The sequence below is a fragment of the Oratosquilla oratoria genome, chromosome 1 (assembly GCF_046742065.1).
Source record: "Oratosquilla oratoria isolate Oo_2021 chromosome 1, ASM4674206v1, whole genome shotgun sequence".
Taxonomy (NCBI): Eukaryota; Metazoa; Arthropoda; class Malacostraca; order Stomatopoda; family Squillidae; genus Oratosquilla; species Oratosquilla oratoria.
In genome coordinates this window covers 27,811,262-27,826,236 of record NC_134777.1, presented here as the reverse complement: position 1 = coordinate 27,826,236, position 14,975 = coordinate 27,811,262, and the positions used below count along the sequence as shown (strand labels likewise).

The 14,975-nt window shown below is 38.3% G+C and overlaps 2 protein-coding genes across 3 annotated transcripts in view; one reads left to right on the top strand and one right to left on the bottom strand.

The window, feature by feature from the left end:
• Positions 1 to 14,975, top strand: part of LOC143027647 (inter-alpha-trypsin inhibitor heavy chain H4-like) — a 191,203-nt gene that overhangs the window by 122,757 nt on the left and 53,471 nt on the right. The window contains exon 12 of the mRNA XM_076189048.1: positions 2,499 to 2,632. Within this exon, the coding sequence (XP_076045163.1) occupies positions 2,499 to 2,632 (134 nt within the window). The remainder of the gene's footprint in view (positions 1 to 2,498; positions 2,633 to 14,975) is intronic.
• The window catches only part of LOC143032426 (uncharacterized), a 71,482-nt gene that overhangs the window by 54,989 nt on the left and 1,518 nt on the right, over positions 1 to 14,975 (bottom strand). The window lies entirely within an intron of this gene.

Genomic DNA, 14,975 nt, shown 5'->3' with positions numbered 1-14,975 from the left:
AGTATTACTTGAATAAATTAAACACCTCAATTTTACACCTTCTGTAGACACACAATCACGGGAGCTGTAATATTCCTGTCAAGTTCCATATGCATCGTTTCTGTCACTCCATCAGTTTGGTGGTTTCTCCCACTGCTGTTTTGCCAAACAGTAGGATAATTATGATCTCAACTGTAGACTAACGCAATAATACTATCTCTTCTCTCCTTTCCCCTTCTTTTTTTCCCCTCTATACTTTTTAACAATGAATTATTGAAATAAGGATATTTAGAGTTGAGAAAAAAAGTTTCACGTTTCAAATATGTTCAGCTGTATCTTGTTTTGTACTCGTATCAATAAGATTGGTTCCAGAACCAGAGTAATGTCCATCGCAATAATCGCACAGCAGTACCAGTATGTAGTTAAACCAAGAGGTACTTGTGTCAGTAATTTCAGTACATTAAGACAAAAGAAGATATGAAAACACATGAAGGATAATGATACCCAAAAGTATATATGATACATATACCTTTCAGTATCATACATGTTCAGCTGTAACACTCGACCTTGTACCATATTCGTATCAATAAGGTTTATTTTCTCTATATTTACTGTTTCCTTTCAAGAAATTTGTCTAAACTTTTTTATAAAGTATTTTCATTTTTTTCATTTTGTATTTGCAGAACTATATATGTAAATAATCTTCCATTATATTTTATTATTATTAGGTTTGTATATCCTTTATAAAGGTTATATTTCAACCTTTGTTATAAAGTACAGTATTTTTGTTTTTGAAATGTACTTATCACTTATTTGCAAAGATATATATTATGCCAAATGTCTTACATTATAGATTTTTTTTTTTTTTTTTACTGAATTTTCTTCAATATCCTTTCAAAAAATTTGTCTCTACTTCACTTATAAAGTATTAATGAAGAGGTCAAACATAGGAAAGCCACACTATAACATATATATTTATTCTTTGATATAAACCAGTTATAATGATATAAGTCTACTCAAGATTGAAGCGTATGTGTGTTGTATAGGCTTTAATATGTAGGCCATAATCAGTTAATTACATGAAGAGGAGTCAAGAGTCGGAGTTGGTGGTTCCAAAAATAGAGGAGTCGGAGTCAGAGGTTTTGTGTTCCGACTCCACAGCCCTGGACAGGGCATCAGTACTCTTGAAAAGGTCAAAATAAGGTGACGTCGCTCCTGGCGCTCTCACCGTACACAACAGTTTTGATTCCGCATCCTGTATTACTGCTGTGATCATGGAAAAATTAACAAGAAACAAGAAAGTGAAGCAGCAGAATATAGAGAGGGCCCGTGAGTGCCTGAAATAGAAACTAGAAGGAAAAAGAAAGAGGAGAAAAGCAGCACAGCAGCACCCAACACTCCACAAGCATTTACTAGCCACGCCCACCTTACACCTCCTCCACCCACGCCACACCACACACCCTCACCTCACACCTAGATATGGACCAAGGGTTCTCCTGTTGGCATGTTCTGCCTTTGTAATCCTTTGATAATCTAACCTAAGTCTTACACTAACATAATTATATAATTTTTCCTTATTGCTGGTAGAGAGCACTCTCAGCCACAATCCCTTTCACACACTATCACTTATTAATCCCTGTAGCTTATTAGAAAATATTCTTTCAATCACCATGCTTGATTGATCCTTGTATTTGTTTATTTGTTTGTTTACTCCCTCTACCCCATTATTATGTTATAGGATAGGTTTTTGACTCAGAATCATGTTCTGCTGAATAAATTATGATAGATTCTAATAATTCATTTTCTTTTTCATTGATTTTAATCATATTCAAGAATATTTCACTGAAACACTGGAACCTACCTGTTAGAGATGGGTCTTTGACTCACAATGACTAATCCCAAGCATTGTACCCAATAATGCCCCTGAGTATTTGTATCTCAGGACGAAGATACTGACGACCACTTTGTAATTCAAATCATGGCTCTGTTACCTTGTTTCGTGATATAACATTTATGTATTAAATATTTCTAATAATATTCCTCTAATGGAATCCTGAACTGGAGGGTGGGGATTTTTTCCACCTAAATTCAAGGTTCCTAGTCTATGCTTACATACAAACACATCCTCATGATGTAATGAAGGGATGGAATGAGATATGCAATGTCCCCCATGCCTAAACATGATCTTGCATGTAGAACCTTTGAGAAAAAGAAAATAAATGAAAAATAATACTCAATTAAATCCTTGGCCGCACAGTTGCAACACTGACCAAGATGCAGTGGGAACAAGCTAGCCAAGAGTCCCAAGAAGACGCTCCTCATGACTCATGGCTAACTAGGTAGAAAGGAGCCTTTATGTCAGGCATACGAATCATGAACTGTTGCTTGTTAAGCGATTAATTTTTTTTTTTTTTTTTTTTTTTTGCTCATTATGTGAATCATTCTTTGTGAGGTGCTTATTAAGCAAAGTTTAACTGTATTTTCATATATTACTCTATTTCTCTCTTTTTGTATTCTAGATTGTTTTCTTGACTGATGGAGAGCCAACAGCAGGTGTCACTGACCTATCTACAATCAGAGAGAATGTTATGGCTGCAAATCAGAGAAAGATTGGTATATTCTCCTTGGCCTTTGGAGAAAATGCAGACCTACAGTAGGTGGACTTCTATGTATAGTGGAATTAATTTAGCTTATATACTGTGACAGTTTTCTTATACTTTTATTATGGTATGTTTTATTCATAGGAATGTACCTTTTAGGGCTACAAAGAGTAAGATGCTTAGTCCTATCCTCTGTCCCAGTTTAGTTACCTTTTACAACCCAAGTGGGAACACTTGGTGGCTGTATTCTTTCTCCCATACCACAGGGTTTGGCAAAAATGGAAATATATATTCAGAGAAGTGATACAGGACAATATTAAATGTGGGGGGCAGCATAACATTGGGACAGTCATAGTACAATAAAGTAGCATAATTTCTTTATGAGTAAATATCTCCTCTAACACAGACAAAATTATGTGTGGCTCTGGTCTGTAGGGGTGCCCCATATAGACCCTAAAGTATCAGTTGCATGTGAGCAGATTTTTACCCAACAATAACATGCATCCAATACCCTAGTTGCATGTGGCAGGAAAGGGACGAATGGAGGTGGAGGTAGATTGTAAATTAAAAGAACCAAGTGCCTTGGGGAATTAAAAACCTTAACGAGAAATAGACATTTGGGAATGGATGCTGAGAGGAGATTGTATGAAAGGGTGTTTGAGATGTAATGTCTTAGAAGTATGGTGGGGGTTACAAGGTTGGATAGATTGAGAAACTATGCTCTTGTTTGAATGATGGTACACTAAGAGTGCATGTAAAGTGTGCCTACAATTGTGTATATTATGTTCGTTGCTAATACTTGGGTGTAGAATTTTGTTTAATAGCTGTCTCATGTTTAGGACAAAGTAATGTCTGTTATTGTGTTTCAGTAAAGCATAGACTTGGATGATTTGGTACAGGTTTTTAAGATGCTAGAGGGAATTGACAACTTCAAGTGACAAAATTTTCACACTGAATGCAAATCAGACAAGAAATAATGGTATCAGTCAAAAAGTAAATTTAATTTGTAAGTGGGTAGAAACAACTTTGTCAACAGTGTAGTAAATGAATAGAACAAACTTCCTGCAGAGGCAGTTCAGTGCAGTGCAGTTTGAAGTTTTAAGATTTATTTAGATAAAGACCTAAGTAATACACTGTTATGCCTGTCATTTATTTCATTTTATTTATTCATTTATCCCCATCTGTGGTATTGGCTGCATGTTATTTTGGCATTTAAAGCTGCTAAGTAGCATGCACCTGATACTTTAGGGTCTATATGGGGCACTCCTATGGATCAGAGCCATGCATCATTTTTTGTACGTGGTAGAGGAAATCTCTACTCACAGAGAAATGATGATACTTTGTTATACTGCAACTGTCCCTCCATTATGCTGTCCTCCCACTCTTGTTACTGTCCTGTGCCCTTTCTCAGAATATTAATTTTTTCATTTTGCCTAACCCTGTGGTGGGAGATAAGTATATTGCCACCAAATCTTTCCACTTGAGTCATATGAGGCAACACAAATGGGACAAGAATAGGACTAGGCATCCTTCTGCCTGTAGCCCCAAAGGGGACATTACAAAAAAAAAAAGTAAAGACATAAGAGGGTCTGGGAGTTTTCCAACCAGTACCCATGGTTTGGGTCTTTTAATATGTGTGAATGTGGTACACATGAGAGTAAAAGGGAAGAGATAGGCAGTACATTTGTGAGAAAAAAGATGGATGTGTTGGGTTTGAGTGAAACTAAATTGAAAGGGAGGGGCGAGTGTGAGTTTGGGAATGTAATTGGGAGGTTCTCAGGAGTGAAGAGAGGATGAGGGAGAGAAGGGGTGGCTATACCAGTAGGTGAAGAGATAGGTAAGTGTGTAGTGGAGTGGAAGGAGGTTTCTTCAATGTTAATGTGGATGAAGGTGAAACTGGGGAGTGAGATGTGGGTTTCTGTAAGGACATATGGGCCTGGTAGTGAAAAGAATGTAGAGGAAAGGGAGACTTTTTGGATAGATTTAAATGAGTGTATAGAGGGTTTATGGAGAAATGTCAATGTGAGTGGTATTGGGAGGCCTAAATGCTAGGGTAGGAAATGAACCTATAGAAGGAGTGGTTGGTAACTGTTGAGGTCCATGAAAAAATCATAGTGGAGAGTTGATGATGGAGATGTGTCTAGAGAGTTGATGATAGCAAATACAGTGTTTAGGAAGAAAGTCAAGCATAAGTACACATGGTAGAGGGTGGTGGATGGAAGGGTGGTAGATATAGCGTTAATGGACTATGTAGTGATAGATAGGAGTATGATAGGAAGAGTTAAGGATGTACATGTTCAAAGGGAGAGAGTGGGGGAATATCAGATAATTTTCTGGTGGAAGGTAAGTAAGTTGAGAGTGGAGGATAGATGGAGAAAGAGGAAAAGGACAGAAGGTAGGGAGTTGATTAAAATGAACTGCTTAAATGAGAAAGAAAAGGAGAAGGAGTACAAGGAGATGCTGAGAGAGGAGAGGGAGAGAGTGAAGGATAGAGTAAAACTAGGAGTGGAGGAGGAATGGGGATGGTTCAAGGAGGGAGTCACAGGGTGTGCAAAGATGGTGTGTGGAACAATGAGGATGGGAGGAAATAGAAGGAAGGATAGTGAGTGGTGGGAGGATGAAGCAAGGAAGTTTGTAGAAGAGAAGAAGCGAGCTTTCACAGATTGGCTACAAAATAGGATGAGAGAATCATATGAGAGGTACAAAGAAAAAAGAGAAGTAAAGCATAAGATAAAGGAGGCAAAGAGGAGAGCAGATGTGAAATGGGTATGAGTATGACAGAATAAAAAGTTGTTTTGGAAAGAAATTAAGAGAGGAAGAGGAGGCGATTCAAGTAGAGAAGAAAAGGAAAATGCAGTTATGCAGTTGGAGAGATGATAATGGAAGAGAAGGAAGTAAGAGGAAGATGGGCAGAGTATTTTAGGGAGTTGCTAAATGTGAAGGAGGATAGGGAGGGAATGGTAGTTGCAGTGGGAAGTACTAAGAAAATGACTGTGATGAGTGAGGAAAATGGAGGAGAAATAAGGAAAGATGAGGTGAAGGCAGGTGCTAAGATGATGAGAGCAGGTAAGGCACCTGGGATGGATGGGTGTCGTGCAGAATGTCTAAAAAAAGCAGATACAATGATCATTGACTGACTGGTGAGGTTACTTAATGTTTGTTTAAGAGAGAGTAGAGTGCTGGAGGACTGGAGGAGTGTCTGTATAGTTCCACTTTACAAGGGAAAAAGGGACAAGTGTGCATGTAGTACTTTCAGAGAGATCAGTTTGTTGAGTGTAGTTGGGAAGACTTATGGTGGGGTGTTGATTGAGAGGATTAGGAGAAGAAGAGAGGGCATAATTGGTGAGGAACAGTGTGGTTTTAGGGCAGGTAGGGGTTGTGTAGATCAGATATTTGTGGTTAGATATGTGAGAAAGCTTTAAGAAAAGGTAAAGATTTTTGGGCACTTATGAATTTGGAAAAGGCTTATGACAGGGTAAACAGGAAGGCACTGTGAGAGGTACTGCAGATATATGGGATAGGAGAAAAACTTTTAAGAGCAGTCAAGAGTTTTTATGAGAATAGTAGAGTTTGTGTTAGAATCAGAAATGGAGAGAGTGAGTGGTTTGAGGTAAACATGGGACTTTGTCAGGAATGTGTTATGTCACCTTGGATGTTCAATTTATACATGAATGGGGTGGTACAAGAGGTAAATGTAAGGGTAGTGGGTCAGGGATTGGAGATGGTTAAAGAAAATGGAGAAAAGTGGGAGATAAGCTAGTTGTTGTTTGCTGATGACACTGCACTTGTAGCAAGATCAGAGTGTGAAAGAAGGAAGTTGAAGATAAATGTGAGTAAAAATAAGGTGATGAGATGTTTAAGGGGAGAAAGTGGCAGCAAACTGGAAGTTAATATTAAGGGAGAGAGACTGGAGGAAATAGATAGTTTTAGATACTTAGGTGCAAATGTGGCAGGAAAGGGAGGAGTGGAGGTGGAGGTAAAATGTAGATTGAGAAAAGCAAGTAAATGCCTTGGAGGATTAAAAAGTATTATGAGAAATTGACATTTGGGAATGGATGCTAAGAGGAGATTGTAGGAAGGAGTGATTGTGCCGAGAGCACTGTATGGGGCAGAAACATGGAACATAAGAGAGGAGGAGTATGAATGTGTTTGAAATGGGGTACCTGAGAAGTATGATTGGTGTTACTAGGCTGGATATAGTGAGAAACAAGGAGGTAAGAAGGAGAATGGGTGGAAAGAGATTTGGGAGATAGTGTTGATGAAAGAGTATTGGGATGGTTTGGACCATGGATAGAATGAGTGAAGAAAGTTTAGTTAAAGAGGTGTGGAAGGCAGAGGTAGAAGGAGTAAACATGAAGGGGCGACCAAGGATGAGATGGTTGGATGGGGTAAAAGGGGCATTAGGAAAGAGGGGAATGTATGTTGAGGGAGGACAGGAGAGGACAGAAAATAGGGGTGAATGGAGAGTAGTTAAGTATGGATGATGCTGTGATGCATGAGGGAGAGTGGGTGGTGGGATGAGGGAGTATATATGAAAAATAAATTGACACAGCCCAAAGGGATTTCTCCCCATCTTTTCCATTTCTGCATGAGGGGATGGTGAGGGGGGTCACTGATTTAATGGAGCAGCCTTGCTGTGGATGTGCTGTGTCTTGCAACACTACTTCTGACCCAGGGCAGTGGGTAAGATGCAGAAATGACTCATCATGCAGGAGCCAAGAAAAGAGGGAGGGAGGGGGTGGGGTGTGATAGGGATGGAATGGGCGGGGTTTTTTTATGCTTTTGTTTTTTATGGCTACCTCCCATGTAATGGGGAAAAAGCCTTTGGTATATGTATGTATTCATTTATTTATATTATAGATTAGTATTTATCCTTTATAATTATCTATTAGTATATATATATATATATATATATATATATATATATATATATATATGTATACAGTAGAAGCCCGATTTAACTAATCTCAATTTAGCGGAAGCTCAAATTAGCGAACTGCAAATAGCAATAATGAAAATGCTCAACTTAGCGGAAATGGTCTGCTAAGTTGACCATTTTCCGCTAGCTGGCCAGACGTGCATCTACGGAAATAGCTCAATTTAGCGGGAACGGTAAGCTAAGTTGAGCATTTTCCATCAACTGGCCACATGCGTGTCTCAGAGTCCAATGTTACCAGATTGTGGTGGTGGAGTCAAGGAAAAATTTATAATTTAGTACTTTGGAGGTACAGTATATAAATATATATATATATATATATATATATACGTACAACCACTCCTCGTTTAACGACGACAATTGGGACCAGCGTCGCCGTCGTTAACCGAATTGGTCGTTAAGCGAAATTGTATACATATACGTACATGTACTGTATGTACAATGTCCAGCAATACATGTATCTTTATTTTTGTGTATTTTCCCTCTTTTATACAGTGCATTAAAGCTTTATTTACTGTTTTGATAGTACAGAAAGCCCTCAAATAACGCGGTGGTTAGGTTCCTGAAATTACCGTGTATGACCAACTCCGCGAATGCTGACATTCCATATTAAATACCGGGGTATTTTTTTAGTTTCGACCATGGGCGCGATATAGCAATAGAAAATGAATTATTAATTTTGTAAATCAAAATGTATCAACGTAATATGCAATTTTGTGGGCGGAAATGAAAATAGAAAATACCTTGCCACAAGCAAATATGCTTATGAACGAACTCGGTGGCATAGGCTCGGGATGCCATCTTGTCGTCTGTCAATTGACGGCCTTGGTACTTCCGACTGTACCTCACCAGGTATATTTTCTTGAAGGAATGTTATGGAGCGGAGATACATGCATTCCTTCAAGCTGTAAGAACTTTGTATACCCCGCAAGCTGAGAGAGTGGTTGAAAAGCCCGCCAACGTCTCTCACGACGACGACAACGAGGACGAACCGGATGACATTTAATTTAAAGGTAATGATTGATTAAACACAGGTTAGGTTAGTTTAGTATAGGTTAGACGAATTTATCATCTTTTCATTTCTTCGACGTCGGCATCTATCATAACAAACATGGCGTACCATTCGTCCGACACGACTTCGTTACTTACGAAATCTGTTTTAGCACCTTTTTTTCCGCTCACAAAATTGCATATTACGTTGATACATTATAATTTACAAAATTGATAATTAATTTTCTATTGCTATATTGCGCCCATGGTTGAAACTAAAAATTTACCAATACCGGTATATACTGTACCCTAGGTAGTTTTTGCAGCTTGCAGGATGGTAATGTAGACCTAAGATTCAGAACACTTTACCTCACAGCTAATATCCACTGTACAAGTTCATTTATAACATCATACAAATTTGCCTCAGCCAACTTATCGTACACGACGTCGTAACTTCAGGAGATTTACGTTAAACGAATATTGGGGTGTCATAAAGCCCGTCGTTACTCCGCGTTGTCGTTAACCGAGTAGGTTGTTAAACGAGGAGTGGTTGTACTATAATATATATATACAATAATATATAATTCAGTATATGTATAAAGTATAATGAATATGTACAAGCGTGCAGAGAGGAAAAGAGAAAATATGAAAAAGCATTTTAAATCAGTGTTTACAAGGGAGAATATACAACCGGAAGAGATCGAATGGAAAGAGAATGTCCCCCCTTTGAAAGAAATAGAAGTAACAAAGAATGAAATAATGAAACACTTGAGTAATCTTGATGTTAGAAAATCGCATGGACCAGATGAAATAGCAAACTGGATTTTGAAAGAATGCAGAAATGAACTGGCAGACAAAATACATAGCATAATAAATAGTTCCTTGAAAGAAGGAAAAGTTCCAGAAGATTGGAAAAAAGCAAATATAGTACCTATATATAAAGGAGGAAATAAAGAAGACCCTAACAACTATAGACCAGTCTCTCTAACAAGTACAATAGCAAAAATTTGTGAAAGAATTATCAAAAGTAAATGGGTAAAATATTTAGAAAAAAACAGCATGCTAAATCCAAGGCAATTTGGATTCAGACAAGGACGATCATGCGTCACCAATTTAATATGTTTCTATTCAAGGCTAATAGATATAATACAAGAAAGAGATGGATGAGCTGATTGTGCATTTCTAGGCCTAAAAAAAGCTTTTGACAAAGTACCACATAAGAAGTTGCTTAAGAAATTAGAAACTGAAGGAGGAATACAGGGCAAACTGCTTAAATGGATGGAAGACTTTTTGCAAGAAAGAAAAATGAGAGTAGTGATAAGAGACAAACACTCAAAATGGGATGACGTAATAAGCGGTGTTCCACAAGGAACAGTTCTGGCCCCAATAATGTTTGCTATATATATTAATGATATGGATGAAGAAATTGAAAGTTATATGAGTTTCTTTGCAGATGATGCAAAACTATTAAAAAAAAAAGTGAACACGGAAGAAGATTGTGAGTCACTACAGAGTGATCTAAATAAAGTATGGGAATGGAGTAGGAAGTGGGAGATGGAGTTCAACACTAAAAAGTGTAGTATAATGGAATTTGGAAAAAGCAAAAACAGAATAACAGGATCATATAAATTGGGAGAAGGAATGAAAAAAGTAGAAAATGAGAAGGACCTGGGAGTCATTGTTATGAATAATATGTCACCTGAGAAACATATAGATAAGATTTTTGGAGAAACTTATAATTTAATAAGAACAATCAAAGTGGCATTTACATACCTGAATTGAATTGAATTTTATTCGGATACAATTCAATTCAGGTATGTAAATGCCACTTTGATTTAATAAGAACAATCAAAGTGGCATTTACATACCTGGATGAAGAAATGGTGAAGAAAATTCTAATCACTGATAAGACCAACATTGGAATATGCAGCAACAATGTGGTCACCAAGTACAAAAAAATGTATTAAAAAACTTGAAAGAATACAAAGAGCAATTACAAAATTGGCACCAACACTCTCAAAACTATCATATGAAGAGAGACAAGCAAAACTTGAACTACAGACACTAGAGCAAAGAAGAGAGAGAGGAGATTTGATAGCTATTTACAGAATCATGAAAGGCATAGAAATTATTGATAGAGAGAATCTGATAAAATGGGATGATAGAAATACAAGAGGGCATGGAAAGAAAATCAAGAAAGACAGCTATAGAAGAGATCTGAAAAAGAACAGCTTTCCTCACAGAGTAATAGACAGTTGGAACAAGTTAGATGAGAAAGTGGTGTGTGCAAAAACAATACCGGTACATGAATTTAAAAATAGTTTAGATAAAATGAGATATGAAAACGGGACACCACGAGCATAGCTCCCCTTCCCATAAAATACAACTAGGTAAATACACACACACACATGTTGCAACAAATTACTGCACATTGTTGTTCGTTTGCAATTCACGATTGTGCTGCCTATAATTCACTTACAATAATATATATACTGTATGTGTGTGTGTGTACACTAGGTAATTTTTAGGTACGTATCATTTTTATAATCCGCTCTGGCAACACTGTTACACCGACGTTCACTCGCTCAATTTAACAGAAAATTCAATTTAGCGGACTCGACCTTGGCTGAATTAGTTCGTTAAATCGGGCTTCTACTGTATATACTGTATGTATATATATATATATATATATATATATATATATATACAGTATATATATATATATATAATATATATATATTATGTATATATATATATATATATATATATATATATATGCATGCATATACACAGTCACCTCACTAGGGTTAAAAGTTCCTGAAGATGTCGTATTATTTAAACATAATTTCCCCCATAAGAAACAAAAGTAATAGGAGGGGTGGGGGTTACACTCCTGGACACTTGGAAAAGTCATTCTATTTTTGGGATTTTGTTACTCTAAACTTAGAGAGAAAAAAATTATTAATACATTAGGTCACAGAAACATAAGAAATACACATTCTCATTTTATCTATATTTGTAATTCAATTTCAACAATCAACACTTGCATTGGCCCCTGTCCCTCCTCACCCCACACTTCCTTCACCAGCTGCTCCCCTTCACTAGCCAGTCCCTGTGCCCGCCACTGTCTGCCTCACTTGCCTCCTTCCTCACCCTCTGTTGGTGACAAAGATAACTCCTTTAAGGTAAAGTTTTCTATAGTAAGAATTGCTACATTACATTTGTAAGTCACTGACACAACAAAAACACATCCTCACACTCACCATCATTTTGCTGAAGCGTCACTGGTCACCGTCATCTTTGTTGATGAGTTGTCTGCCGAATCCTCATCCCACTCTCCCTCCTCACCCTGCTGTCCTTCCTCACTCATGTCTCCTTCCTTTTCCTCTGATTCCTGGACCTTTACTGTTTCTTTCAGAAGAATTGATAAAGTGTTATCTGGGTTGTCAATTTTTTCTTTTGATCAAGCATTATTTTGTAGCAGTTCAATTCAGCCATAATTCTTCTTGATACAGATGCACCTCTGTTGATGTTCAGGTTCTTGACTTCTAGAATGTCAAGTGCTTACCTTATCAGTGACAGTGCTTCAGGTAGATCCTTTCAAGTCATTACTTTCCTGAACCTCCCTCAGCATTGGCTCCTAACATAGAGTAAGGTGATCCTTGGAGACCTTGAATCCAGGTGCTCTTTACTCCTCTGCCAAGATGTGTGCGACCAGGCAGTTTTTTCCAATATAGACCAGTCTCATCTATATTAAGAATCTGCTTGGAAGTGTAGCCACCTTACTCAATAACGGTCTTGAGAGTGGCTGGATCTTGGCAGCTGCTACATTGGCTGAGGCAGCTTCCCCAGTTATCTTCAGGCTGTGGAATCTGTGATGCCACTTGAAATTACAAAACCACTCAGAACTGCCTTGGAAAGTCTTGCCTTTGTATTCCTCACCCTCACCCTGCACTTCCTTGTAGAGGCTTATAGCCTTATCCTGTATAATGGCCATCTTGATGAGGACATTGGTCTTATTTTAGTGTTGAATCCACTGTGCCAACAACTTCTCCATCTTCTCCATCTTCGTGGATCTTACATGGGAACACCATGTGTAAGGAGCTGATGTACCAGCAACAGTACTTGCTCTGATGTTACACAATGTGTTCTCATTTAGCCCCATATCAGGCACTATCAAAGAGATCTTTTCTCCCCTAGCATACCAATCCAAAACTTCCAACTTCTTTTCATTGGTGAGAATCTTTCTTGACTTCTTGGTAGCTTTTTCCGGTGAGGAACTGGAAGGATGCTTGGGCACTATGATAGAAGAGTTAATCATATCTCCTTAAATATAGACTCATGTTAATTGAGAAGTGACTGTATGTATATATATATATATTTTTTTCTCTTTCTTTTCTTTTTTCTTTCTTTTTTCTTTTTCTTTTTTTCATATCTGAGCTAGTTATGGACTGAAAGGTCTCCTGTTTGCATGCTCTTCCTTTGTAATCCTTGGAAAGGAAGAAGTGAGGAGGAGGGCAGGGATGGAAAAGGAGATGGGAGAGAGGGTTGATGAAAGAGTATTGGGATGGTTTAAACACATCAAAAGAATGAGTGAAGAAAGATTAATAAAAGAAGTATGGAAGGCAGAGGTACATGGAGTGAACATAAATGGGCAACCAAGGATGAGATAGATGGATGGGGTAAAACGGGTGTTGAGCAAGAGAGGGATGTCTGTTGAGGAGGGAGGGGAGATGGCAGAAGATAGGAGTGAATAGAGAATGATTGTGTTTGGATAATGTTGTGATGCATGGAAGAGAGTGGGTGGGGGATGGGGGAGGGTTAGGGATTGGTTATGTGTGAATGACATTTTGATGCAGCCTAAATGGATTTTTCCCCTTCTTTGATGTTTCTGCATGATGGGACAGAGAGGGGGAATCACCAATTAAATGAATTGGCCTTACTGTGGATGTGCTATGTCTTGCTGCATTGCTTCTGACCCAGGGCAATGGGTAAGATGTGTGTGTGTGAGGGGGGGGTGACCATCATCCAGGAGGACCCAAGATAAAAGGGAGGGAGTGGTGGTGAATGGGTGGGGATGAAATGGCTGGGAATGGAATTATGACTTTTGACTTTGGCTACCTCCCTTGTAAGGGGGGAAAAGCCTTTGGTATATGTATATATATTTTATTCAGCTAACATAAACTGATGAAAGAGTATTAGGATGGTTTGGACACATGGAAAGAATGAGTGAAGAAAGACTAGTAAAAGAGGTATGGAAGGCAGATGTGGAAGGAGTGATCATGAGGGGACGTCCTAGGATGAGGTGGATGGATGGGGTGAAGGGGGCTTTGGGGAAGAGGGGAATGTCTGTTGAGGAAGGACGGGAGAGGACAGAAGACAGGAGTGAATGGAGAATGGTTGTATATGGATGGTGTTGTGATGCATGAGGTGGAATGGGCAGGGGAATGGGGGTGAGGTAGTATGTGTGAGCAAAATTTGACGCAGCCCAAAGGGATTTCTCCCCGTCTTCTCCTTTTATGCATGGGGGGGGCGGAGAGGGGGGGTCGCTGATTTAATGAAGTGGCCTTACTATGGATGTGCTGTGTCTTGCGACACTGCTTACCCTGGGCAGTGGACAAGGTGCAGGGATGACCCGTCATCCAGGAGGTGCTAAGATAAGAGGGAGGGTGGAGGGGTGTTGAGTGTATTCAGGGATGGAATGGGTGGGAATGATTTTATGCCTTTTCCTTTTTGGCTACCTCCATTGTAAGGGGGAAAAAGCCTTGGTATATGTATGTAACATAAACTTGCAGAATTCAAAGGATTGAAGCCTATCACAATCAATTTTTTTTTTGTAATATTTGATAATGCCCTTTTGTTTGTTTTTTGGCAAGCAGTTTTATCCAGTGGAAGATCATTTAGATTCAGGGATCACATTGAAACCTTATGTTCTAATCATGGATGAATATATGTATGTAATTTACAATTAATCTAAACCTTATTTATTTTTGTGGTATGTTTTTGTTTTGATGAATATATTTGTTGAGAATGTTTAGTTGCCTTAGTTTAGTATCAATGAGTTTAATTAGAATAGAATACAATCCCATATGATTGTGTGTTTTTGTACATAATGCAAACTGTCTGTTTAGGAGGAAGGGTCCCCATGGTATCGTTTATGGTGCCCTTTTGTGATTCAAGGATCAAAGTGTTGCATTCTTAGTGTTGACCCTATTCACAGGATAATCTCTTAATTAGATGATAGGAGCAGGTAAAATGTTTACCCATGTGTGATGTGGTTGTATTTACCTGATTGCAGTGCACATCTACAGAATAACAGTCAAAAACACAGATTTACTTCACAGAGTGAGAACTATGGCTGACACAAAACAAGATATCTGCATCCCCTCAGAAGTCCCCATCAATGTTGCTTACCTCTGACTACCATGAATCAAAGTACCCAGTGGTCAGGTTAAATGATGGACCTCTCC